Consider the following 25,065-nt stretch of genomic DNA (forward strand, 5'->3'; position numbering starts at 1 on the left):
ACCCCTACATAACAGAAAACAATCTCCCTGGTTTCAATACATCTCGGACTGGCATTTCAGCTCAAAGGTGCCATATTTTCTGATTGCAATGAAAACCTGGGCTGAGAGAGAGTCATCCCCCTCTTAAAATACATTGGTATGGTTTCAAGTTTCAAGTTTCAAGTTTAATATGTTTTTGATTAATCGCTTCATCTAAATTCGAAGCGATGTACAATATGATAAAATTACAATGTAAAAACAAAATCATAGAAGATAATACTAACAAGGTTAAAAAACAAATTTGACGAAACTGGAGACAAAAGGAAAATATGGGGATGAAGTTACATTTTAAATAAGGTAGAATATACATAAAGGTATCATATAACATTTGAATATACATAAAGGTATCATATAACATTTGAAAGACAATTGTCAACACCTTATTTTGTACTCTAAATGACACAGGCAATCAATATAGCTGTTGCAAAATTTGGAGGAATATATGCATACCTAGGTGCTCCCATCACAAGACGCACTGTGGCATTCTGTACCACTTGTAATGCCCGGTCTTGTTTTTGCTGCTCCAAGATATAATACATTACAATAATCTAATCTAGATAACACCATAGCCTGCATTACCAAACGGAATTGCTTACAGTGGACCAATTGGTCTGTTCTGTTATCATCTATTATGTTACTCTGCTATTGAGATAAGCAGTAAAACTGCTATCACTTTAAATCAGACATAGCAATGGATGATCATGTGGACAAGTGTTGTCCAGTACCCAAATTTGGGCACCAGGATTTCTGTCTGTTGAAACCAGGTGCCACTAGAGGTCACCATTATAGAATGACTAAGGCTCTCTCTCCATCTTTTGTTCCCACTCCCCATAGACTTTTAATATTGATTCCACAGAATTGTCAATCTTAGGAAGTGAGAGAGCAGAAGTTGTGAGATAGGAAACAAACCCAAGCCCTCACAGGACAGTGCACATAGCCAGGCAGCCTCTTATACCTTATATATGCCATCTATTGGTAGAAAGCTACAGTATATTTTTATTTATTTTTTTTTTGGGGGGGGGGTTGTCATTTATGAAAGTGAAAGGTAACATATGAAAACAGATTTTTTGAACAAAGATGCAAAACAACACAAATACCACAAATTTCTAAAAAAAATATATCAAATAATAAGACACTATGGGACATCACTTACGTGCTGCATTTCGCTTTCTGAGGTACCTTCAACATATTTTTTGAAAGGATTGGGACGACATCCTTCTTCCTTCTTCAGCATTATTTTTGCTTTCAATGGTACAGAGTGAATTACTCCAGGCTTTGTCTATAATTTTTTTTTTTTTTACCAAAAACATGTAAAAGCAAAGAAATTAACTTGATTACGCGGTAAAGTATTACAACTTGGGTGCATAAACATATACTTCTTGATGTTTTCAACTGCTTTGTTATTTCAGAAAAATATACATGCTGCCAAATTGCCTCAGAAGTATCCTAAAAGTTTGCATATTCAATTTATGATTTGTCTTCTAAAGCAGCAAACATCTTGCTATTTTTATTTCAAACTGTATTTCTTGACCTATTTTTATACAGATAGGTTTTGAGGTGTAAACACTGGCACAAACCTGTATGTTGCCAGTTCCAATCTGAGGATTTGACAGTGGAGACAGGAACGACTCATGTATTCAACTTTCTATACTGTTCTCACAAGGGAGCTCAGAATGGTTTACATAAATTCATGGATTAAGTGACTTGCCTAGGGTCACAAGGAGCAATGTGGATTTGAACCCAGAACGTCAGGGTGTTGAGGCTGTTGCTTTAAGCACTGTGCCACACTCTCCCCTCAAATTACACAACCACAATTTCAACTTAAAATAAAAGAAACAAAACAAGTAGGTATTCAGCAAGTCTTACAAAACTAGACTACTGGAACTCACTATGTTTATACAAGAGATACGAGCGGTTTATTTTTGAAAAACGTTATCCTCTTTCATCCGGAACTAGCCGCAGTATATGGTCTCCCATTGACACATTCTTGAAGGACACTCAAGCAACCTTCTGAATACTCTTTAATATGGATATGTGGCGCAGCGGTTAAAGCTACAGCCTCAGCACCATAAGGTTTGTGGGTTCAAACCCATGCTGGTCCTTGTGACCCTGGGCAAGTCACTTAATCCCCCCATTGCCACAGGTTTATTAGCTAGATTGTGAGCCTGCTGTGACAGACAGGGAAAAATGCTTGAGTACCTGAATAAATTCATGTAAACCATTCTGAGCTCCCCTGGGAGAACAATATAGAAAATTGAATAAGTAAATAGTGTGAAAAGCTTCAGCCTCTGATAACTAGAGCTGGTATTGTGACATCATAATGCCTCATTCCACCCATGCCTAAGAGGCAACCTCATCAGTGATGTCACAATGGCTTGATTGTCCTTCTATACTTGGCTCACTTTTACTATATTTTGATTTCTAGAGTGGTGCAGTGGTTAAAGCTACAGCTTCAGCACCCTGGGGTTGTGGCCCTGGGCAAGTCACTTAATCCCCTCATTGCCCCAAGTACACTAGATAGATTGTGAGTCCACCGGGACAGACAGGGAAAAATGCTTGAGTACCTGAATAAATTCATGTAAACCGTTCTGAGCTCCCCTGGGAGGATGGTATAGAAAATTGAATAATTCTATGACCTGTTTTGTGTAAATGTATTTTATTGCTGACCATCCTGATATTTGTTACTTGTCATTCTTACAAAAAATTCAATAAAAGTATTGAGCTTAAAAGAAACAAAACAAATGCTTATTGGCCCTGCAACACAATTGTGCCTGGCCTCGGAGGTTATCAGTTTAAATTTGAGTATATACGGTACATCACACTCTTCCTGCCAAAACTACACTAGCTACCAGTATCTTACAGGGCTAAATTTGATTTTCAAGGTCTTCAGGCAAAATGGTCCAGAGTACTTAGTCCTTTGCACACTTTTGAGACCTCTAAGGTCCTCTCAAGGAGCATCACTATCTTTACCCTCATGAAAAGAAATTGTATGATATGATACTCATCAGCAAGCCTTATCGGGAGTATCCCTCATACTCTGGAACTTATTCCCAGAGGGACTATGTTTAACTTGAGACTACTTCTACTTCAGAAAGCAGGTGAAAGCCAGGCTCTTCTACCAAGGCTTCAATAGATATAATAATAACATACATAACATAATAAACAATTTCTATACCGCATAACGAGTAAGCTCTATGCGGTTAACAAAAGATTAGAAAAGAAGCATATCAAATAAGTCAGAAATTGATTAATTGATAAACAGATATGGCTTCAATTGCTTCCTGATAACTGACTATACACTCATTCCGCACCTGGACTAGCTTGCTATATACAGTATACTGTACATAAGAATAGCCTTACTGGGTCAGACCAATGGTCCATCAAGCCCAGTAGCCCATTGTCATGGTGGCCAATCCAGGACACTAGTACCTGGCCAAAATCCCTCCCCTCCTCTCTCTCCTTTTCTCACTCTCCTATCTCTTCTAGAAATGCCTTTGTCCTGTAATTTTTTGTGAATGTCAATTGTAACCCATTCTGAGCCCCCAGTAGAATGGAATAGAAATCAAAATGAATAAATAAATAGCAACATTCCATCCTACCTTATTATAGCTTGTTTAACTGTATACAGACCTCGCTTTGAGTTTAGCCATCCATCTATTTATCCAAATATCTCTGTAGAGCTCATTTTGTCTCCATCTATACCAGTGGTCTCAAACTCGCGGCCCGGGGGCCACATGTGGCCCGCCAAATACTGTTTTGAGGCCCTCGGTATGTTTATCATAATCTCAAAAGTAAAATAAAACAGTTTCTTGATCATATGTCTCTTTAGCTATAAATTACAATATTATTATTAAGACTTAGCCAAAAGGAAAGATATATAAACTATAAAGAGTTTTTACTTCATGCAAAATTGTCATTTCTTTAATGAGACATTAACTATTTTTTTTGAGGCCCTCCAAGTACCTACAACTCCAAAATATGGCCCCCGCAAAGGGTTTGAGTTTGAGACCACTGATCTATACTGTATATCTGCAGCTACATGGTAAGCTGAACTGTAGTAAAACATTGGCATCATATCTATGTTATTTGAGTGTTCTAACGCATGCTTATGAGGTGTATCAATAATATTATGCTGAAATCATATTATATCTATTTGAAAGTTCTTCAATGTTATTACTGTATTGTTTATATTGTATTGACATTTCTCATGTTTTTATATGATTGCTCAGTAGTGATGTTAAATGTTCTATATTAGGTTTTAATTTGCTGTTTTCAAGTTTACCTCATCTATTGTATTTATGTTTATATTTGGTCATTTTGCTATTGTTATGCTGTTAACAAACCTGTAGGTTTTATGGTAAACTGTACTTGTTGTACACCACCTTGGGCGAGCCTGTTCGTTACAGGTTTATAAATCCCAATAAATGAACAACTCTACCTAGAAGCTATCAAGTTTGTGCTGTTCACTTTTTTAGTGCATATATTTTTTAAATGGCTGCTCCTAGTGCATGCACTGGTAAATACATATGAACTCCTGCAAGCAATTTAGAAAGAAAAATATCTGCCGATGTAGAGCCTAAGATATCACCAAAACTGAGCTTGCCAGATCTCAATTTTGATCTATGTGAAAAAGGGATCTAGGTATAATACTATACTACTGAACATAATGTTAATAATAATAGTACATACTTGCATAAAATACAGCCATTATTGTGTACAATTCTGGAGGCTGCACCTTCAAAAAGATATAATAAGGATGGAGTCGGTCCAGAGGAAGGCTACTAAAATGGTGTGTGGTCTTCATCATGAGGCGTATGGGGACAGACTTAAAGATCTCAATATGTATATTTTGGAGGTTTAGGCCGGAGAGGGGAGATATGACAGAGACGTTTAAATACCTACGTGATGTAAATGCGCATGAGTCGAGTCTCTTTCATTTGAAAGGAAGCTCTGGAATGAGAGGGCATAGGATGAAGTTAAGAGGTGATAGGCTCCTTACTAATCTAAAGAAATACTTTTTTATAGAAAGGGTGGTAGATGTGTGGAACAGTCTCCGGGTAGAGGTGGTGGAGACAGAGACTGTGTCCAATTTCAAGAAAGCCTAGGATAGTCACGTGGGATCTCTTGGAGAGAGGAAAAAATAATGGTTACTGTTGATGGGCAGACTAGATGGGCCATTTGGCTTTTATCTGCCATCATGTTTCTATTGACCCTGAGTCAATATTTACTTTCTCTTTCTTTTCTTTTTAAGTTTTAAGTCCACAAACTCCTTAGCTACATAAATGGAGATCTTCAACCCATAATAAGGTTCCAAATGTTGAACTAAAAAGACATTTGGGTCCACTCAAAGAATGTTTAGCTCTCAGCCATTGAGCACTTTTGTTCATGATTTGTTGTACATCTTTGGATTGTAGATTGTTTCTGGCAGATTCTATATAGTCTGACTAAAGAAGGCACCTAACTTAAGCCACTTTTTATTAAACCGCAGAAGAGCTAATTCTGTTCTAATGAGCGTCAGAGCATTTACCTCGCCAACAAGCACTAAAATGCTCTATTTCAGCTTGATAAAACAGGACCTTAATTGATAGGCTTAATTGGCACTTAATACCTCAGAGAAACTGAAAGAAATCTCTGTAACCCTTAGTTGAAAGGTGCCTAACTCGAAAAAACACGGTTATATAAAAAATAGATACCTAGTCCATAGCACCTACCTAAAAGTGGGTGTGGTTAGGAGGCAGATCATGGTCATATTTTCAAGTTAGCTGCCTCTTTGTGAATTAGACACAATTATTTAGGCAAAGTAAACCATGGCATAAATAGGGTGCATCTAAATTTAGGAAACCTAGTGACACCTAAGTCCACTTAGGGAGTTCTAAGAGTGATTCAATACAGTGCAGTTAAATTTTAAAGAATCACTAGTCAGCGCTGATTTTTTAGATGATCTATGGCATGGTACTAGGGCTCGTGTGCATCTGAGAAGCTTGAAGCTATGCTGTCGGTAGTTTCACTACCTGAAATAATATGGAAATTATAATAGGTCCTCTGATCTGATCACCCACGATTATGATACGCCTGTCTCTTACCGTAAGTAAATCTATTATTTAGAAAAAGACAGTAGCTTATTTTGTTCTATATGGGAACAGCTAATATTGAAGATAGACATACTCAAGCTAGCCTGTGGTAGGCCTTTTTATATATTCTTCAAGTCTTTTGGAAGCATCCATATTAGACCCAATTTGTTCTATGCCATATGTCGCTCTGATTATATAATAAGGAAGTCCTCTTCTTCTTGGTTTATGGTAGTTTCACTACCAGCAAGGCTTCCCAAGGACTAACAATGAATCACCCATCTGGGCAACAGCAGATGGGCAGTATTGGAGGCGGAGGAATGTGTTTGATACAAAAATGACAACAACATCGAATTTGTACTGTGCAGAAGGCCTGGCAATCTACTTCTGTATTCTGTCACGAAAACTTGATGATGTTCATCAAGTCATTAGGACTCGAACACGAGTCGATGGCACCTAACAACATCAACATGGCTTATAGAATTAGGCCCTTTAGGTCTTTGTGGAATGTAGTGGAATTGAGTCAATATGTTTGTCCAATTTACATTATTCTATTACCGTATATACTTGAATATAAATTGATCCGAATATAAGTCGAGACCCCCATTTTCCCCCCAAAAGGAGGAAAAAAAAAAAAAAAAAAAAAAAAAAGGTTGACTCGAATATAAGACGGGGGCTTAATATTCAAATGCCAGGATCTGCACCCAATGTCCTCTCCCTCATACCCTCCCCTGCCAGGCTCTACACTCAGACCCCCTCGCTGCCAGGTTATGCACCCAGCCCCCTTCCTGCCCTGCAAGACACTGCACCCAGCCCCCTTCCCTCCCTGCTCTACCAGGCTATGCAGCCAGCCCCCCCCCCCCTAACTACTTGCCAGGCTCTGCACTGCACCCTGTCCCCACTCCCTGCTAGGCTCTGTACCCTGTCCTACCTCCTCTTCCATCTCTGGTGGTCTAGTGGTAGGCCGGGACAGGAGAGATCCCACCCATCTCCCATCCCAGCCCGGACGATACAAATAATTTTTTTTACTCCTCCCCTCCACCGTGTACCTTTTCTGTTACACACACGGACGCGTACCTTTTCAGTTATCCCTGATGGTCCAGCATGTATGGGCAGGACTGTGCTTCTGCCCTGCACACCTCCTTCCTGACTCGGGGCTCGCAGTATACAGGCACGCAGGAGTGAGCTTCTGGAGCTCCCGTGTGGCCCTGCAGGAGCTCCAGAAGCTTGCTTCTGCATGCCTGTGCACCGCAAGCCCTGAGCCCGGAAGGAGGTGTGCAGGGCAGGAGCATGGACCACCAGGGAAAACTGAAAAGATACGCGGGGGGGGGGGGGGTTTAAAACAATTATTTGTATCGGACGGGACGGGACGGAAGACGAGAACAATCTCTCCTGCTCCGGCCTATCAGAGGCCTGCATCAAGTCAGGGAGGGGGGTCAGATGATGACCCGAATATAGGATGAGACCCCCATTTTTGGACCCAAAAATCTCGGCCTATATTTGAGTATATACGGTAGTCAGAGCTCTTCTGTATAAAAAATATGTTGCTACTCAGGGTGAGACGTGAGATGATTTTTGGCATCCCATTTGAGAGAGGTCTAATCAGTCGGGATACACCCTGAGACAGCTGATTTTTGAAACGCTGGCCAACGTTGGTGTACCGATCAGCTGAAGATAAGTTGAAAAGTTTTTCTTCTATCTTTTGTTTTTCATTAGTGAAGTACAGCATAAGGCTTTTATACATTGAAGGTTTTTTGCAATGAGGTGACCGCTCAACCACATTTAATAAACCACTTCGGTTGAGTTGGGAGGGCCCTTTTCTGAGGCTTTTTCCTTCATTTTGAGTTATTTAATAGCCTCTGCTGTCCTTATATCACATTATAGAATATTACAGCATTCTCTCTCCATCCACTGCTCTTCAATTAGCATCTACCTCCTTTCTTTCCCTCCGATCCAATTCCATCCAGTATCCTTTCCCCTTATGCCTCTCTTCCCTTTCCCTGTACACCAATTCCATTAGTACCACCCTTCCCCCTTTCTCTTCCTCCACCACTCTTGAAGTCCTGCTGCCTTCATGCAGCAAGGTCCCACGATGAGTACGTCTGCCTGCTCTGCTCCGGAAGAAGTAAGTTACGTTGGCTGGGGTGGACCCGGCAGACGCAGTCATTGCAACTCCCTGCGTCTGTCAGGTCCACCCCCTCCAACGTAACTTACTTCTTCTGGAGCAGAGCCGGCAAACGTACTCATTGCGGGACCTTCCTGCATCTCAGCGCGGCTGCCGACTCTGCTCCAAAGCAAGTATATCAGAGGGGGTGCACCGGCAGCCACGCTGAGGTGCAGGTCTTTCTCAACAGTAGAGCAGGACGTTCCAGACCCGAACCGCTATGCACCCCGCTAGGGCGTGCACCCGGAGCAGACCGCCCCCCTAGGTACGCCACTGTACAAGTCCCAATCCCTTTCCCTGATGTTATAATTCTTCATTCTACCAATGTCTAAAAGCCAACCTCATCAGTGATGTCACAAGGGCTTCACTGTTCTATACTAGGCTCACTTCTGATACTATATTGGAAGAGAGTGTGCTTGAAGTGCCTATATGTAAACTGCTTTGAGTGTGGTTGTAAAACTACAAAAAAGGTGATATACAGTACCAGTCCCAATCCCTTTCCCTATACACTTGGGGCTAGATTCTCAAAACTTTATGGTAAAAATCGATAGGCTGCTGTTGCAGCCATTATTGTATCAATTTCAAAAAGGTGAGTCATTCTCCAAAAACTGCACATGCAAATGAGGTTGGCGGACAGTAGCAAAGTTTTGCTAGAAATTTACATGAGCTGGTGATAGTGACCAGCACATGCACAGAATATACTACGAAAGAGGCCTAAATATGCACATGTGCTAGAAAAAGCAATTCCATAAGCACACGTATCACGTGTGTGCCTTATTTGAGCATAATATATGCTTATGTCATATGCATGCGACATATGCAGCTGTAGCTGTTGTAATTTCTTTTTAATATCAAATTTTATCTTGAACCACTGCCATAAACACATAAGATATGGCTATAATTCACACGTTCAAGAAGCATGCTTTTGTCCAAAAAAAAAAAAGACTATAATTTATGTGACTCATGTCATTTTTATTTTGTTTCATTAGCCACAGTCAAAACACACACGAGACATGTGTTATTCACAGTGCTGGCACCATACCGGCACCACCGGACCAGTCGCTGATTTTTGGCCACCAAAAGTTGATGCTGCATGGAGAATCATTTGGCAATGTTGAAGAATCCATTGGAGTGCTTGTTTAAATATTGATAAGCCCATTTGCATGGCATAATCGGAGACTGCTAAGAAGCTCGGAAAAGACAGCGGTAAGCCATTTTGATAATCCGCTACTAAAATACATACGTGCTAAACCTGCTAGAAACGGTTTAGCAACCGTGTTAAATGCCACCTTAAATATTGAGAATCTGGCCCTTAGTCCAGCAATTTTCCACTTTTCATTCTGTTCTTTTCCAATGGAACAAAAAAAGTGGAAAACGCTAAACGCTAACACATGCATGTTAGTTTGTGGACGTGTTAGCGTTTAGTATGTGCTAATTCGATTAGCGCACCTTAGTAAAAAAGGGGGTTAGTGTTTTGCCCTCATTGGAAACTGCCCCAACTTTGTTGGTTGGGCTGAGAACTTTTCATCAGCCCTCGTATTAATATCATTTTTGCAGCTAATAAAATGCTCTTGTTTAGAACACATGCAATGGCAAAATACAGCTAGGAAAAATAAACAAGAGCATCTTCAGGAAGATTGATTTAATGACTTCAATTATTTCTGTGGAAAAATAATATTCCAAAACAATACATACCATCTGACTCTTGGTGCTTGTTGGTACTGGTGAGCATAGCACAGCCTGTAAAACACAAAATAAGCCTCACATAAATAAGCTAGCTGGTTTAATATGACAATAACAATTGAATAGCAATACAAAAAAAAATACTTGTTCAGAAAACAAGAAAACCAGAGAAATAATTCTGAACTAAATAAGGAACATGACATGGCAAAATAATTCCATTACATTTACTTGGTCCAGAGGAAGGCTTGCTTGCCGAAACCTGAATCCTGGTTGGGACTTTCCTAGGATTCCACTTCTTGGGACTTTTAATGGACTTTTTAAAGACCTAGGACTCTTATACCGCTTTTGAATTTATGTTGGTTTGAAATAAATGTAACTGCTGGTTGGCTTATGCATCTCTCTTGCATCTCCTTTGTTCCTGTGTTATTTTCGAGGCCAGCCCCCTTCTTTTTCTTTTGTTCAAGAGAAGTTTAAATACCTACATGATGTAAATGCGCGTGAGTCGAGTCTCTTTCATTTGAAGAGAAGCTTTGGAATGAGAGGAATTAGGATGAAGTTAAGAGGTGACAGGCTTAGGAGTAATCTAAGGAAATTTTTTACAGAAAGGGTGGTAGATGCGTGGAACAGTCTCCCGGAAGCTTTGGTGGAGATAAAGCCCGTTTCTGAATTCAAGAAAGCGTGAGATAGGCACATGGAATCTCTTAGAGAGAGGAAGAGATAACGGTTACTGCTGATGGGCAGACTGGATAGGCCATTTGGCCTTTATCTGCCACAATGTTTCTATGTGTACCTGGGACTTTTAAATTGACATTCACTACAGTACCCCCTAGAGAGCCCCTCTGATTAGCTGTCTGTATGCCCATCTGAAGCTGTAAAATAGGCTGGAATGTACTGGGGGGGGGAGTCACTACTTAGGGTGGTGGAAGGGGGCTTGGTGACCATTGGGGGCATAAGGGGGGTCATGCCTTAACTTCTTTAGTGGTCATCTGGTCAGTTTGGGCACCTTTTAGACCCGTATTCCTTTTTAAAATAGGTCTAATTCCAAATGTCTGGTTGATTTGTTAAGTTTGATTATCCATCCATAATGTCCAAGTCCTAAGCCCAAACTAAGCCCGCCCAAGCATACCTCTAAAAGCCCTCTTAAGATTTAGACACACTGGAGACAAAACAACTGGAAAGATGTCTGGAAAGTCAGTTTTGAAAATGCCAACTTGGACGTTTTGACTAATAAGATGTCCAAGTGCCAGTTTATGCTGTCTTTTGGATGTCTATCTTTTTTGAGAATGAACTCCATAGTATAGACCTTTTTTGGTATATTAGAAGCAAGAAACCAGTAAATAAATCAGTTGGATCACTAAGGCCCCGATTCTATAAAGGGCACCTAAGTCATGCCTAAAGTTAGACGTGCTTAAGACATCCAAACTAAGTGGTTAATGAGCCAATTAAGGGTCTTAACAAATGATAATTGTACTTAAGTGTCCAAAGAACGTAGACGCCACTTTGTAGACGCTGTCACAATTTCATGGACGCTCATGTTTAAAACTCACACCTAACTCAATAGGCGTGGGCGTAGAATGGCATGGTTTGGGAAATAACTCGATTTGGGCATCCTACATAATACTAAGCAACCTCGGGCGTCCATATCATGCCTAATTTTAGAAGCTTTTTGCCAAATCAGGGCCTAAATGATCAAGGGGTAAAAGGGTCATTCAGGGAAGATAAGGCTATAGCAGAGAGATTAAATGAATTCCTTGCTTCAGTCTTCACCGAGGAAGATGTGGGGGAGCATCCTCTAATACATTACCCATATTTCTGTTCCACCCATATTCCTTACTCATTGTATATAGACCCTGATTCTATCCACCTGCAACTTACTTACACCCCATAGAATATATCTAGCATGTAACCCTGCAACTCTGTAATCACCCACCACTGAATGTAGGAAGCTTGTAACTCTGTAACCCGTTTTGAGTTCTTCTGTGAAAAATAAATAAATACCAGTGCCAGAAATGGTATTCAATGCTTATGAAATCTCTGTAACACTAGAAGATGTAATGGGGCAAATTGGCTGGACCGGATGGTATACATCCCAGAGTACTGATAGAATTGAAAAATGAACTTACAAAGCTATTGTTAGTCATTTATAATTTATCTTTAAAATCCATCATGGTACTGCAAGACTGGAGGGTGGCCAATATAATGTCAATTTTAAAAAAGGGTTCCAGTGTGGTGATCTGAGAAATTATAGACCAGTAAATCTAATGTCAGTGCCAGACAAAATGGTAGAGAGTATAACAATGAATGAAATTACAGAGCATACACATAAACATGGATTAATGTCATAGATTTAGTCAAGGGAAATCTGTGAAGGGGTGAATAAACATGTGGATAAAGGTGAGCCAATTGATATTGTACATCTGGATTTTCAAAATCCATTTGACAAAGAACTTCATGAAAGACTTCTGAGGAAATTAGAAAGTCACAGGATATAAGGTAATGTCCTACTATGGATTAGGAACTGGTTAAAAGGTAGAAAACAGAGAGTAAGGTTAAATGGTCAATGTTCTCAATGGAGAAGGGTAAATGGTGGGATTCTCCAGATGTTTCTGCTTGGACTGCTGCTTTCTCATATTTATCTATTTACATTTTTTATATACCACTTAAGTTCAAAGTGGTTTACATTCAGGTATTTCATTCTATCTGTCCTGGCAGACTCACAATCCAACTAGAGAAGGGAGCCGGGCGAGGAGGAAGCCACAGCAGCCGCGTGGCAGAGGGAAAGAAGAACTGCAGGGAGCGCAAGGAGAAACGCGGCGGTGAGGAGCGGGTAGCGGCGAGAGTTAGCTCCGCCCACCCGCGTCATCAGCCGCGACAGCAAGATCGGCGCCCGGACTCCCCCATAAGAGAAGGGAGCCGGGCGAGGAGGAAGCCACAGCAGCCGCGTGGCAGAGGGAGAGAAGAACTGCAGAGAGTGCAAGGAGAAACGCGGCAGTGAGGAGCGGGTAGCGGCGAGAGTTAGCTCCGCCCACCCGCATCATCAGCCGCGACAGCAAGATCGGCGCCCGGACTCCCCCTTAAGAGAAGGGAGCCGGGCGAGGAGGAAGCCACAGCAGCCGCGTGGCAGAGGGAGAGAAGAACTGCAGGGAGCGCAAGGAGAAACGCGGCGGTGAGGAGCTGGTAGCGGCGAGAGTTAGCTCCGCCCACCCGCGTCATCAGCCGCGACAGCAAGATCGGCGCCCGGACTCCCCCTTAAGAGGGGGGGTGCCAACGGCACGTGGCCGTTCGGCGCGCAGCCTTTGCGTAGGAGCCTTGGAAGGAGCCCAGGCAGCCCAGCAGCGAATCATAAACTTCTAACTAAAAAAACAAAAAAACACTCTTTTCTTCTGTTGTCATTCTCTTCTCTTTCTATTCTTTCATATAGCTGCACGCAGAGCTAACTCACACTCACATTCAGCCAACCCTTTCAGATATCCTTAGCTCCTAACTTCGTATTCTCTCAGACACCCAAATCTTTCATAATCTCGCACTAGCTCTCAGTAGGATTTTTCTAACTCTCTTTTCTTTTTCTAATTACTGACAGGCAGATCTAATTTGCAACTTGGAAATGGCAGGGAGGACTAGAAGCGCCAAGGCTACAATCAAATCCAGCATTCCAGCCACCATGGGGACCCTGGAAGAGATCACGGACGGCGTACAAAGGGAGGAGGACTCAGGACGGTGGACAGAGGTCTCCGTGCAGACCGAATCCACCCCCGGGCACTACACTACAGTCTCCACGCAGACAGAGGAGGCTGCTCAGCTGGATGGAGCCCTCATGCAGGAACTGTGGAGCCTCAGGGAGGAGGTGGTTCACCTGAGAAGCATCCGAGAGGATGAAGCCTACATCGACGGAGTCGTTCAGGAGTTGTCCCAAATTACAGAGCAGACCCACGACAAGTCCATTCTTGAGACACCCAAATCATCAGCTTTGAAGACAACATTCGGGATACAGGAAATGGCTGGCGGCAATGACACCTGGCAGTTGGTGACCTCTTCCACAGGTAAACATAGAAGATCCCCCCCCTTTTTTCAATCTCTTCATCCTCTTCTTTTTCTTCCCAACAGGCCAACCCTACATCAACCCCTCAACTCGTCCTGAAGAATAGATTCCAGATTCTTCAGGAAGAAGCTGCCGACGAGGTACAGGAGCAGGCCCAGCACGAAGAACAGGAGCAGGCCCAACACGCAACCCCATCTGCTGACCGACTTCCCCCTCCACAACGGAAGAAGCGCAGAGTTATAGTCATTGGGGACTCCATGCTGAGGGGCACCGAGGGACCAATCTGCAGACCGGATGCTCACTCAAGAGAGGTTTGCTGTCTGCCTGGAGCCAAAATACGGGACGTCACCACCAGCCTGGGTAAACTACTTACACCTCATGACCATTTTCCTATGCTTCTTATCCATATAGGTACGAATGACACTGCCAGGAACACCCCAGAGACCATCACCAGAGACTTCGGAGCCTTGGGTGAGAGGCTGAAGCAGACAAGTGCGCAGGAAGTCTTCTCATCAATCCTCCCAGTTAGAGGCAAGGGAAGAGCCAGAGATGAATGCATCCAGAGAACGAACGAATGGCTACAAGGATGGTGTCGAGATATGAACTTCGGATTGCTGGATCATAGAGAGGCGCTGCAGGGACTACAGGGACCAGACGGACTCCATTTGACCAGCAGAGGTAAGAACGTCTTCGGACACCGACTAGCCCGCCTGATTCGCAGGGCTTTAAACTAGGTAAGTTGGGGGAGGGGACCTACTCATATACTGGTGTGGAAAGGAACTATCCTGATGGGACGAGTCGACACTCTGTTTCCGAGGTAAGGACCCAATATGCAAACAGTTCTCTAGGAGCCACACAGACTCAGTCAGGAATAGCCTTACAGGGACTCAGCAAACACAAAGTGTGGAGGGCCATGTATGTTAATGCACACAGTTTAGGCAATAAAATTCTAGAACTGGAAACTGAAATAAGGGATGCCAACCTGGACGTGGTGGCAATATCCGAGACTTGGTTCACGGACGCACATGGGTGGGATATGGCTATACCGGGGTACAATTTACTTGGTCAGGACAGAGAGGGCAGGTTAGGTGGAGGGGTAGCACTATACATTAAAGAGGACATCAAAACCACCAGGATCACTGATGTCAAGTATACCGGGGAATCCCTCTGGGTAAACCTGGCAAGAGGTGGCAAAAAATGCCTGTATCTTGGAGTGGTATACAGACCTCCAAGACAACCGGAAGACATGGACGCAGAATTAATTGAAGACATAGAGAATATAACTCTACGGGGCGACACTGTACTGCTAGGGGACTTCAACATACCTGATGCAGACTGGAACACATTTTCAGCAACAACCAGCAGCAGCAGGAGGCTTTTGACCTCCATAAAAGGAGTACATCTCAGACAGATGGTAACGGAACCCACTAGAGCCCAGGCGATCCTAGACCTGGTACTCACCAACGGGGAAAGCGTCTCAGAGGTCTCGGTAGGAGATACGCTAGCCTCCAGCGACCATAACATGGTATGGTTCAACCTTGGGAAAGGATCCCCTAAATCAATTACAAAAACAAAGGTGCTCCAATTCCGGGGCACCGACTTCGCACGCATGGGGGATTTCGTTCATCAGACGCTGCAGGACCATGCAGGGACCAGCAATGTGGAAACTATGTGGTCGTACCTGAAATCATCCTTACACGAAGCAACTAATCGCTACATAAAATCAGTAGATAAACGACAAAGAAACAACAAACCCCAATGGTTCACTGAAGAGATCTCGCACCTCATTAAGGAAAAGAAAAAAGCATTTCTTTCCTACAAACGTACGCAGAGAAGAGAAACTAAAGTAGAATATAAGACCAGATCTGCAAAACGGTCAAAACAGCAGTTAGGGAGGCCAAACTTCGAGTGGAAGAAACTCTGGCAAAGAACATTAAAAAAGGGGACAAATCCTTCTTTAGGTATATCAGTGATAGGAAAAGGAATACAGACGGTATAGTACGCCTTAGACAACCGGACGGGAACTACACGGTGGTGGATTCAGAAAAAGCAGAACTACTAAATGAATATTTCTGCTCAGTCTTCACCTGCGAAGCACCGGGACACGGACCACAGTTGATGATAAAACAAGACGTGGATGACCCGTTTCAGAATTTTGAGTTCACACCTGGGGACGTTTACAACGAACTGGCAAGGCTAAAGGTAAACAAGGCCATGGGACCGGACAATTTACACCCAAGAGTGCTCAGAGAATTGAGAGACGTTCTGGCGGAACCGTTGGCAGTGCTCTTCAATCTCTCACTAAGTACGGGGAAAGTTCCGTTAGATTGGAAAACAGCCAACGTCGTTCCTCTACATAAAAAGGGTTGCAAGGCTGAGGCTGCAAACTATAGACCGGTAAGCCTCACCTCAATAGTGTGTAAACTCATGGAAACACTAATTAAGTATAAATTAGATACGATCCTGAATGAGGGAAATCTCCGGGATCCCAGCCAACATGGATTCACCAAGGGTAGGTCATGCCAGTCAAATCTAATCAACTTCTTTGACTGGGTAACAAGAAGACTGGACTCAGGAGAGTCCTTGAACGTCGTGTACCTGGACTTCAGCAAAGCGTTCGACAGCGTCCCACACCGCAGGCTGCTGAACAAGATGAAATCGATGGGATTAGGAGAGACTCTAACTGCATGGGTTAAAGATTGGCTTAATGGCAGACTTCAGAGGGTGGTAGTTAACGGTACCCTCTCTAAAATGTCAGAGGTGACTAGCGGAGTGCCACAGGGTTCGGTCCTGGGCCCACTCCTCTTCAACATATTCATTGGGGATCTGACTCAAGGGCTTCAAGGCAAAGTAACCTTATTAGCTGATGACGCCAAACTATGCAATATAGTAAACGGCCATAATCTACAAGATGCTATGGAGCAAGACCTGCGTACTTTAGAAAGTTGGTCCTTGATGTGGCAGCTGGGCTTTAACGCCAAGAAATGTAAGGTCATGCATCTCGGTAACGGAAATCCTTGCAGAACTTACACCCTGAATGGAGAAACTTTAACCAGGACTACGGCAGAACAAGACTTAGGAGTAATCATCAGTGCTGACATGAAAGCAGCCACTCAAGTGGAGAAGGCTTCATCTAAAGCACGGCAGATGATAGGTTGTATCAAGAGAAGCTTCGTCAACAGGAAACCTGAAGTCATGATGCCATTGTACAGAGCCATGGTGAGACCTCATCTGGAGTACTGTGTGCAATTCTGGAGGCCACATTACCGTAAGGATGTGCTCAGAATTGAGTCGGTTCAGCGGATGGCCACCAGGATGGTCTCGGGGCTAAAGGGTCTCCCGTACGAGGAAAGACTGAGCAAATTGCAGCTCTACACTCTTGAAGAGCATAGGGAGAGGGGAGACATGATAGAGACATTTAAGTACATCACGGGACGGGTCGAGGTGGAAGAGGATATCTTTCTTCTCAGGGGACCCTCGACCACAAGAGGACATCCGCTCAAACTCAGGGGAGGGAAGTTTCGTGGAGACGCCAGGAAGTACTTCTTCACGGAGAGAGTGATCGAGCATTGAAACAAGCTTCCAGTGCAGGTGGTCGAGGCACGCAGCATCCCAGACTTCAAGAACAAATGGGATACCCATGTGGGATCCCTACGAGGTCATGCCAAGGGATAGGGTCACTAGGACTTGAATGAGCGGGTCAGTAGAGTGACAGTATAATTACAATTATACTTAAGGGGTCAGAAGACTTAAGAGGGTGGGTAAATAGTGTTGGCACACTTGATGGGCTATATGGCCCTTATCTGCCGTCATCTTTCTATGTTTCTATGTTTCTACAGTACCTGGAGAAATGGAGGGTTAAATGACTTGCGCAGAGTAACAAGAAGCAGTGCAGAGACTGAGCCCACAACTTCAGGGTGCTAAGACAGGGATTATGACCACTAAATCACTCCTCCACTTCTAGATATGGAAATAACCTAGTGAGATCATTAAATTTTCTGAAGACACAAAGTTCAAATTTGTTAAATTGCAAGAGGAACTGGCGAGACTGGATATTAAATGACAGATGACGTTTAATGCGAGCAAGTGCAAAGTGTTGCGTGTGAGAAAGAGGAACCCAAAATATAGCCATGTAAGGAGTCATCACCCAGAAAAAGAATCTAGGTGTCATCATTGAGGATACATTGAGACCATCAGCTCAGTGTGCGGCAACAGCTAAGAAAGCAAATAGAATGTTAGGAATTATCAGGAAAGGAATGGAAAACAAAGATGAGAATGTTATAATGCCCTTATATCGCTCCATGGTGCAGCAACATCTCAAATGATGTGTTCAGTTACTACTAACATTGTTCTATGGGTAATAATATCTAGTGAAGATTCTAAGAATGATGTGAGATTCATCCTATCCCAGGTATGATTCCCAGGGCCATTGGATTTTCTAGGGCCAAACTTGGAATATTGTGTTCTGTTTTTGAGGTCGTATCTTGCTAAGGATGTAAAAAAGACTTGAAGCAGCCCAGAGGAAGGTGACAAAAATGGTATGGAGCTTGCATCAAAAGACGTACATGAGCAGACTGGAAGACTTGAATATGAATACTCTGAAAAGACCACTAGACATTCAGGGCAGTTAAAAGTAGGGCCTCTTTCTGGTGGGGCATAGCAGGTGGCCTAGTCTCTGCAGGTGACCTGGTCTCTGCATGCAGGGGGGTAGTACCAGCAGCCTGGTAGAATCTTTTCTCTGCCTGGGGGTGGGGAAGGAGGTGATATTTTTTGTTTCAGTTTCAGCTAAAACCAATCATCAAATTTCAGCTGCTGCAAATTCAGTTTCGGTCAAAGGCAAGAATCTTGGTTTCGGTTGACCTTTATCTACAGTGGGACAAGTTCTTCCTAAAACAGAGCCATAAAGATCCATTATATTAAATATAGAGCTAAAATGAGAGGAGGAGCCCAGTACAGTGGGATGAGAATGTGACGGGGGGACGGGACTAGGTTGAATTCCCATTGCAGCTCCTTGTGATTCCAGGTAAACCCCCTAAAACCTCCATTATACCAGATATAAAGACCTAAATTGTGAGCCCACTGGGGACAGATAAAGTACCTGTATGTAATATATAAACAGCTTTAAACAGCATATCAAGAATCTAAAAAAGAAAACCAAAAACATAGGGGATCTTTGAGAGGAATTTGCTATTTGAGTTGGAAACTATCAAAAAGAAAAATTACAATTGGAAGGGTTGGTGATATTATACGAGTAGCTTTGATAGTTTATGCCATAGATGGCCAATAGTGGTTGAAGTATATAAGTATCAATAGAATGCTCTAGAGCGGGGGTGTCAAAAGTCCCTCCTTGAGGGCCGCAATCCAGTCGGGTTTTCAGGATTTCCCTAATGAATATGTATGAGATCTATTTGCTTTCATTGTATGCTAATAGATCTCATGCATATTCATTGGGGAAATCCTGAAATTTGTTATACCGCTTAATCTAAAATTCAAAGCGGTGTACAATAAAATTAATTGTCAGCATACAATGACATAAAAACAATTGATTAAAAACAGAACATATCATTACAGGGGATATGCCAGTAAAAACATATGTCAGTAAAAACAAACGTACATAACACCAGACAAACAAAAGTAACAAGAGGAAGAAGGGGAGAACTACAATCAGTAAAGAAAAGAACAAATAAGGGAAGAACAATAAGGAAAGGGTAGACCTGAAAAATAACGAAGAAATTGTTGCCCTAACGAGGGCAGTTATGTCTCAAAAGCGTCTATGAATAGGAAAGTCTTCAACTTAATCTTGATAGGGCCTATGGAAGTTTCTTCCCTTATATAGTTGGGAATGGAATTCCAAAGGGAAGGTGCTGTCACGGCAAAATTATTGGATCTTAAAGTATTAAAATATTTTAAGAATGGAATGTTAATAATCTATCCTTTTATTTTCAACTCTTAAATAAACTTAATCATTGCTGTGATAAAAATGTGGATTCTTTTGATTCCTTTTGTTGTTAATATATACAGTAGATTAGAAGAGCTTTGATTTCTTTGTTTCTGTATCATTAATTCCATTAATTGAATAAGGATTTATATAGCCAAATCATTCACTAATGAAAATTACAAAAATGCTTACATATCTAGTTTCCCGTCCAGCAGCTTTCGGCACAGTCATAGCCATCTGTATTCACAAAAGAAGGATTAACGTAATTAAACGACCAAAGCAATGAGAAACCAGATGTTTCATTTGACTCATATCTGTGATTCTTCAAACTAGTAGCTAAGATGGCAACAATCTAACTTTAATTTATCTGGATGCTAGAAGATTCCCATTGCACCTCACCTGTGACTTTCAAATGCATGTGTGAGAAATAAGCAAACAAGTATGGACAGGGGCGTAGCTAAGGAAGCTGGTGCCCAGGCCAGTGGCGTCCAGCATGCGCCCCCCTGCACTTCTTCACCATGCCATGTGCCCCCCCGCCACTCACTGCTTGAGCACCTCCCCCACCTCCCGCATACCTCTTGAAATGCTCACTTGCACAAGCATCATCTTCCACCTGCTGCTCATGCCAGCATCGGTTCCCATGTGACATCACTTCCTGGTCCCACGACCAGGATGTGACATCAGAAGGCAGCTGAGGCCTGCGCGAGCAGCAGGTAGGTTTTGCTGCTCGTGCCAGCGAATATTTTAAGAGATTCGCAGAAAGGGAGCAGAGAGTAGGAGAAGCGTTGATACCGGTACCCTTGAAAAGATGGTGCCTGGGGCGGTACGCCCCCCCTTACTATGCCACTGAGTATGGATATACTGCAAATTAAAATGAAAATTTGTTTTTTATTTCCTCTTAGAGTTACATATACTGTTATGACTTTCAAAATTTACTTTTTCATATTATTATACAACAGAAATGATTCCTTAAATTCAGATTCATTTTTCAGTTTGATAATACTGTGCATACAGGGCTTCTTTTACGAAGCCACGTGACTTTTAATCACGCGCTAACTCCTGCGCTAGCTAAAAAACCACTACCTGCTCAAGAGGAGGTGATAGCGGCTAGCGCAGCCGGCAGTTTAACGCACGCTATTATGCGCGTTAAACCGCTAACGCCGCCTTCGTAAAAGGAGCCCACAGTTACTGCAAGCACGATGTCCCAGAGAAGACACTACAATGGTGTTAGAAAATCCTGAAACAGAGTGTATTTATATGTATTTATTATTGCAAATATAAAATATTGATAAATTCACTATCATACTTCAGTGCAGTATAATTGTAACTGACTGTATTATGGGAGAGCCTTTTTTTCCAACAGGATAAGGAAGATGGTAAAGTGGGATTAACTGGAACCATCCACAAATACAAATCACACTACTTTAGAGTGTCATATATAGAAAAGGGGAGTAAAGGGTCTCAGAAACCCGCTTGATTGAACACATAAATGTGTGATATCAAGAATGAATGGGTTAGAGTCTCAATCGTTAACAAAACCTAGCCCCTAAATGAGGAAGGATGCCTCAAAATAGCTCCCTTAGAACCCTTGACAAAGCCTTTGTATGGCGAAACGGGTCCCGTCGGGGCAGGCTAGTGACTCTGCACACTAAAGATAAGTGAAATACTTACTGTTATAAAGTTTTATAAAAAGTTGACTATATAATTAATCAGTAACAGTAAGATTTAAGTAAAACACTAGGGAGGAGGTAGAGATAAGGGTCAATGATTGAGACTCTAACCCATTCAGTCTTGATATCACACATTTATGTGTTCAATCAAGCGGGTTTCTGAGACCCTTTATCCCCCTTTTCTATATTTGACACTCTAAATTAGAGTCTTTCCCTCCTCTCCCCCCCCCCCCCCCCCCCATTTACACAGAGGTCATTTTATTAAGCTAGAGTAAAATGTGGCTTTAGTGCATCCTTAGGCAGATCTTTCCCATGCACTAAGGTCATTTTTACTGCAACTGAAATGACCAATTGGCCAAATGCCATCTGCAGGCTTATTTGAACACTATGTTTTAGTTGGGATATTCAAATAATCATCTCCTAATCATAACTTATATCCTGTGAAAAAGTTTTTGGACCATCAGAGGTAAGCTTCCCGTTATCATGAGAGCTAATTTCACCATGCAGTTGTCATTAGCCCATCATTTTTAACACAAGTTTGCTTCAAAGTATGCATGTAATCTATGCAATGTGGGCCAGATTCTATATATGGCGCCAAACAGCTAGGTACCACTAGGTGCCGTAGTCAACTGCTAGGCACCATTTGTAAAATTGTGCCTAGTGGTACCTGACTCAACTTAGGTGGCAATAGGTATCATAATATTAGGCGTTGGTCTATCAGGCCAGGGTTTTCTTGCCCTAATTTACTGACAACTAACATCAATGCCAACCAATGACTAAGGCAATGCATGCCCAAACTCTGCCCTAACCATGCCTACTTTTTGGTAAGGCATTGGTAGCCACTGGTAGCCATCTTTTTGTTGACACCTACATGGTGCCTACGGAGTTAGGCACCTAACCAAAAATTAATTTTTTTAATGGCACTGCTCAATTAACAGCGTCAAATGAACCAATTAATATATTAAGTTAGGTGCCTAGATCGGCTAGGCGCACTGGTCTATGTGCCCAACGGTAGGCATTTTTTTTATAGAATCAGGGCCTGTGTACTTACTTTATGACTTCTTCAAAAGTTCTTCTACTTCAATCTTGAGAAAAACAATCACTTATCTTAGTATCAAAACATACTAAAAGGAGTGATGACCAACACAAATTTGTTTCGCAACTGTTGTCCCAAGACTCAATCCCCTTAGCTGATCTTGTCTTGCCTAGAAACTTCATCAACTCTGGGAAATTTGACTTCAGTCTTGAAGAAGCTCGAGTTAAATGTGAAGATTTCTAATTGCCACTATTGGATAAGTTATATAGAAACATAGGAATAAGATGGCAAATAAAGGCCAAATAGTCCATTCAGTCCGCCCATCTACAGCATCCGCCCTCCTTTTCCTTAGAGATCCCATGTGCCTATCTCACACCTTCTTGAACTTAGACATACTCCCTGTTTTACTAAGGTGCACTATGCATTTTAGCATGCATTTAGCGTGCACTAAATATACATGTATGCTAACTGCTAATGCATCTATAGACTAACATGCACGCGTTAGCGTTTAGCATGTGGATATCCACACACTAAAATGCTTAGCGCTCCTTTGTAAAAGGAGCCCATAGTCTTTGTCTCCATCATCTCTACCGGTAGACTATTTCACACATCTACCACCCTTTCTATAAAAAGGTATGTCCTTAGATCACTCCTGAGCCTATCACCTCTTAACTTCATCCTATGCCCTCTTATTCCAGAACTTCCTATCAAATGAAAGAAATTCACCTCATGCACATTTATACCACGTAGGTATTTAAAAATCTCTATCGTATCTCCCCTCTCCCACCTTTCCTCCAAAGTATACATATTGAAATCTTTAAGTCTGTCCCTATACACCAACCAATTTAGTAGCCTATCTCGGACCAACTCCATCCTTAATAAAGTCTTAGCGTCCTGTACATCATCAATGCAGTCTCTGCTCTTTTTGTTCTTCGTTTTGATATTTGACTGCAGTTAAGTTGAATTTTTTGTTTGTTGTTATACATTATACCAGCAGAGGGGATTTAGTAAGATAAAGCATTATATGATGGGCGACAGTGTGGTAGGACGAAGCACATCAGCGTTTGAGACTCAAGAAAGTGGAGGTTTTGTTCCCTTTCTCCGAAGGTCCAGGAAATTTGGGTTGGTAGACTTTCGGGGAGGGACACTCAACGAAGTTACAGGGAAATACTTTTAAAACCAATAGGAGGAAATATTTTTTCACTCAGAGAATAGTTCAGCTCTGGAACATGTTGCCAGAGGTTGTGGTAAAAGCGGATAGCGTAGCTGGCATTAAGAAAGGTTTGGACAAATTCCTGGAGGAAATGTTCATAGTCTGTTATTAAGACATGAGGGAAGCCTCTGCTTGCCCTGGATTGGTAGCATGGAATGTTGCTACTCTTTGAATTTTGGCCAGGTACTAGTGACCTGGGTTAGTCACCATGGGAGCAGGCTACTGGGCTTGATGGACCATTGGTCTGACCCAGTAAGGCTATTCTTATGTTCATATGTGGGAAGGTAGTTTATTCCAGAGGCGTGGTAAGTAGTGCGAGTGAGATCTTTTCTGGGTTGTCTCAAGGTGGAGGATGCGTCCTGAGGGCATGTGTAATCAGTTTTCTTCTTGCTAGTGAAGCAGTCAATTCAGAATGTAGGGCGGATATTTGGAGGCCATATAAGCCGGTACCATTACTAGGCCTTTGAATATACATTGTTTTTCAATTAGCAGCCAAAATGTTTCCATAAAACTCATCACCAAATCCAGAAAATTCGATCATGTTACACCTCTTTTAAAAAACACACACTGGCTTCCTGTTATCCATCGGATAACATATAAACTTTGTTTGCTTACTTTCAAGTCTCTACTGTATAAGACTCCTGCATTCATACACAAACTATTAATACCATATCACCCAAGCAGAACCTTAAGATCTATTGAACAAAATTTACTGACCATTCCATCATTGAAGATTATAAACACCAGACGGCAGTTTATATTTTTGGTAACCGCACCACAGACCTGGAACGCTCTTCCAATTTATTTACGAAATGAGCAAGATTTGGTAAAATTTAAAAGTAATTTAAAAACATTTCTTTTTAACGATGCTTTTAATACTTAATTCAATAATTTTTAAAGTCAGTAATTTTATTAGTTTATACCTTAGTGTTAAAATGTTTTCCCTATTGTGTTTTTCCTTTGTTTTGCTTTTCTTTAATCAAATGTATTTCAAAACCCTATCTTACCCTATGTAATGTAAATATGTATTAGTAATTTACCCACTGTAATTATTTATAGTCTGTACTGTTTGTTTCTTATTGACTATTTTTTAAATGTCCATCGCTTTGAATTTGATTAAGCGATTAATTAAGAAAAATAATAAACTTGAAACTTGAGTGGACTATAATTCCCATTGTCTTCCAGATGAGTAGAGAGTTAAATGGTAGGTCCTGA

General features: G+C 42.0%; 1 protein-coding gene across 4 annotated transcripts in view; it reads right to left on the minus strand.

The window, feature by feature from the left end:
* Nucleotides 1-25,065, minus strand: part of MLIP (muscular LMNA interacting protein) — a 163,924-nt gene that overhangs the window by 18,210 nt on the left and 120,649 nt on the right. For 3 of the 4 annotated variants that reach the window (XM_033939978.1, XM_033939974.1, XM_033939977.1), the window contains 3 exons: nt 20,124-20,168; nt 9,967-10,011; nt 1,193-1,318 (listed from right to left, as the gene is read on the minus strand). In XM_033939978.1, the coding sequence (XP_033795869.1) occupies nt 1,193-1,318; nt 9,967-10,011; nt 20,124-20,168 (216 nt within the window). The remainder of the gene's footprint in view (nt 1-1,192; nt 1,319-9,966; nt 10,012-20,123; nt 20,169-25,065) is intronic. The other variant, XM_033939975.1, reaches the window with a different exon arrangement.

The sequence above is a fragment of the Geotrypetes seraphini genome, chromosome 3, assembly GCF_902459505.1.
Source record: "Geotrypetes seraphini chromosome 3, aGeoSer1.1, whole genome shotgun sequence".
Taxonomy (NCBI): domain Eukaryota; kingdom Metazoa; phylum Chordata; class Amphibia; order Gymnophiona; family Dermophiidae; genus Geotrypetes; species Geotrypetes seraphini.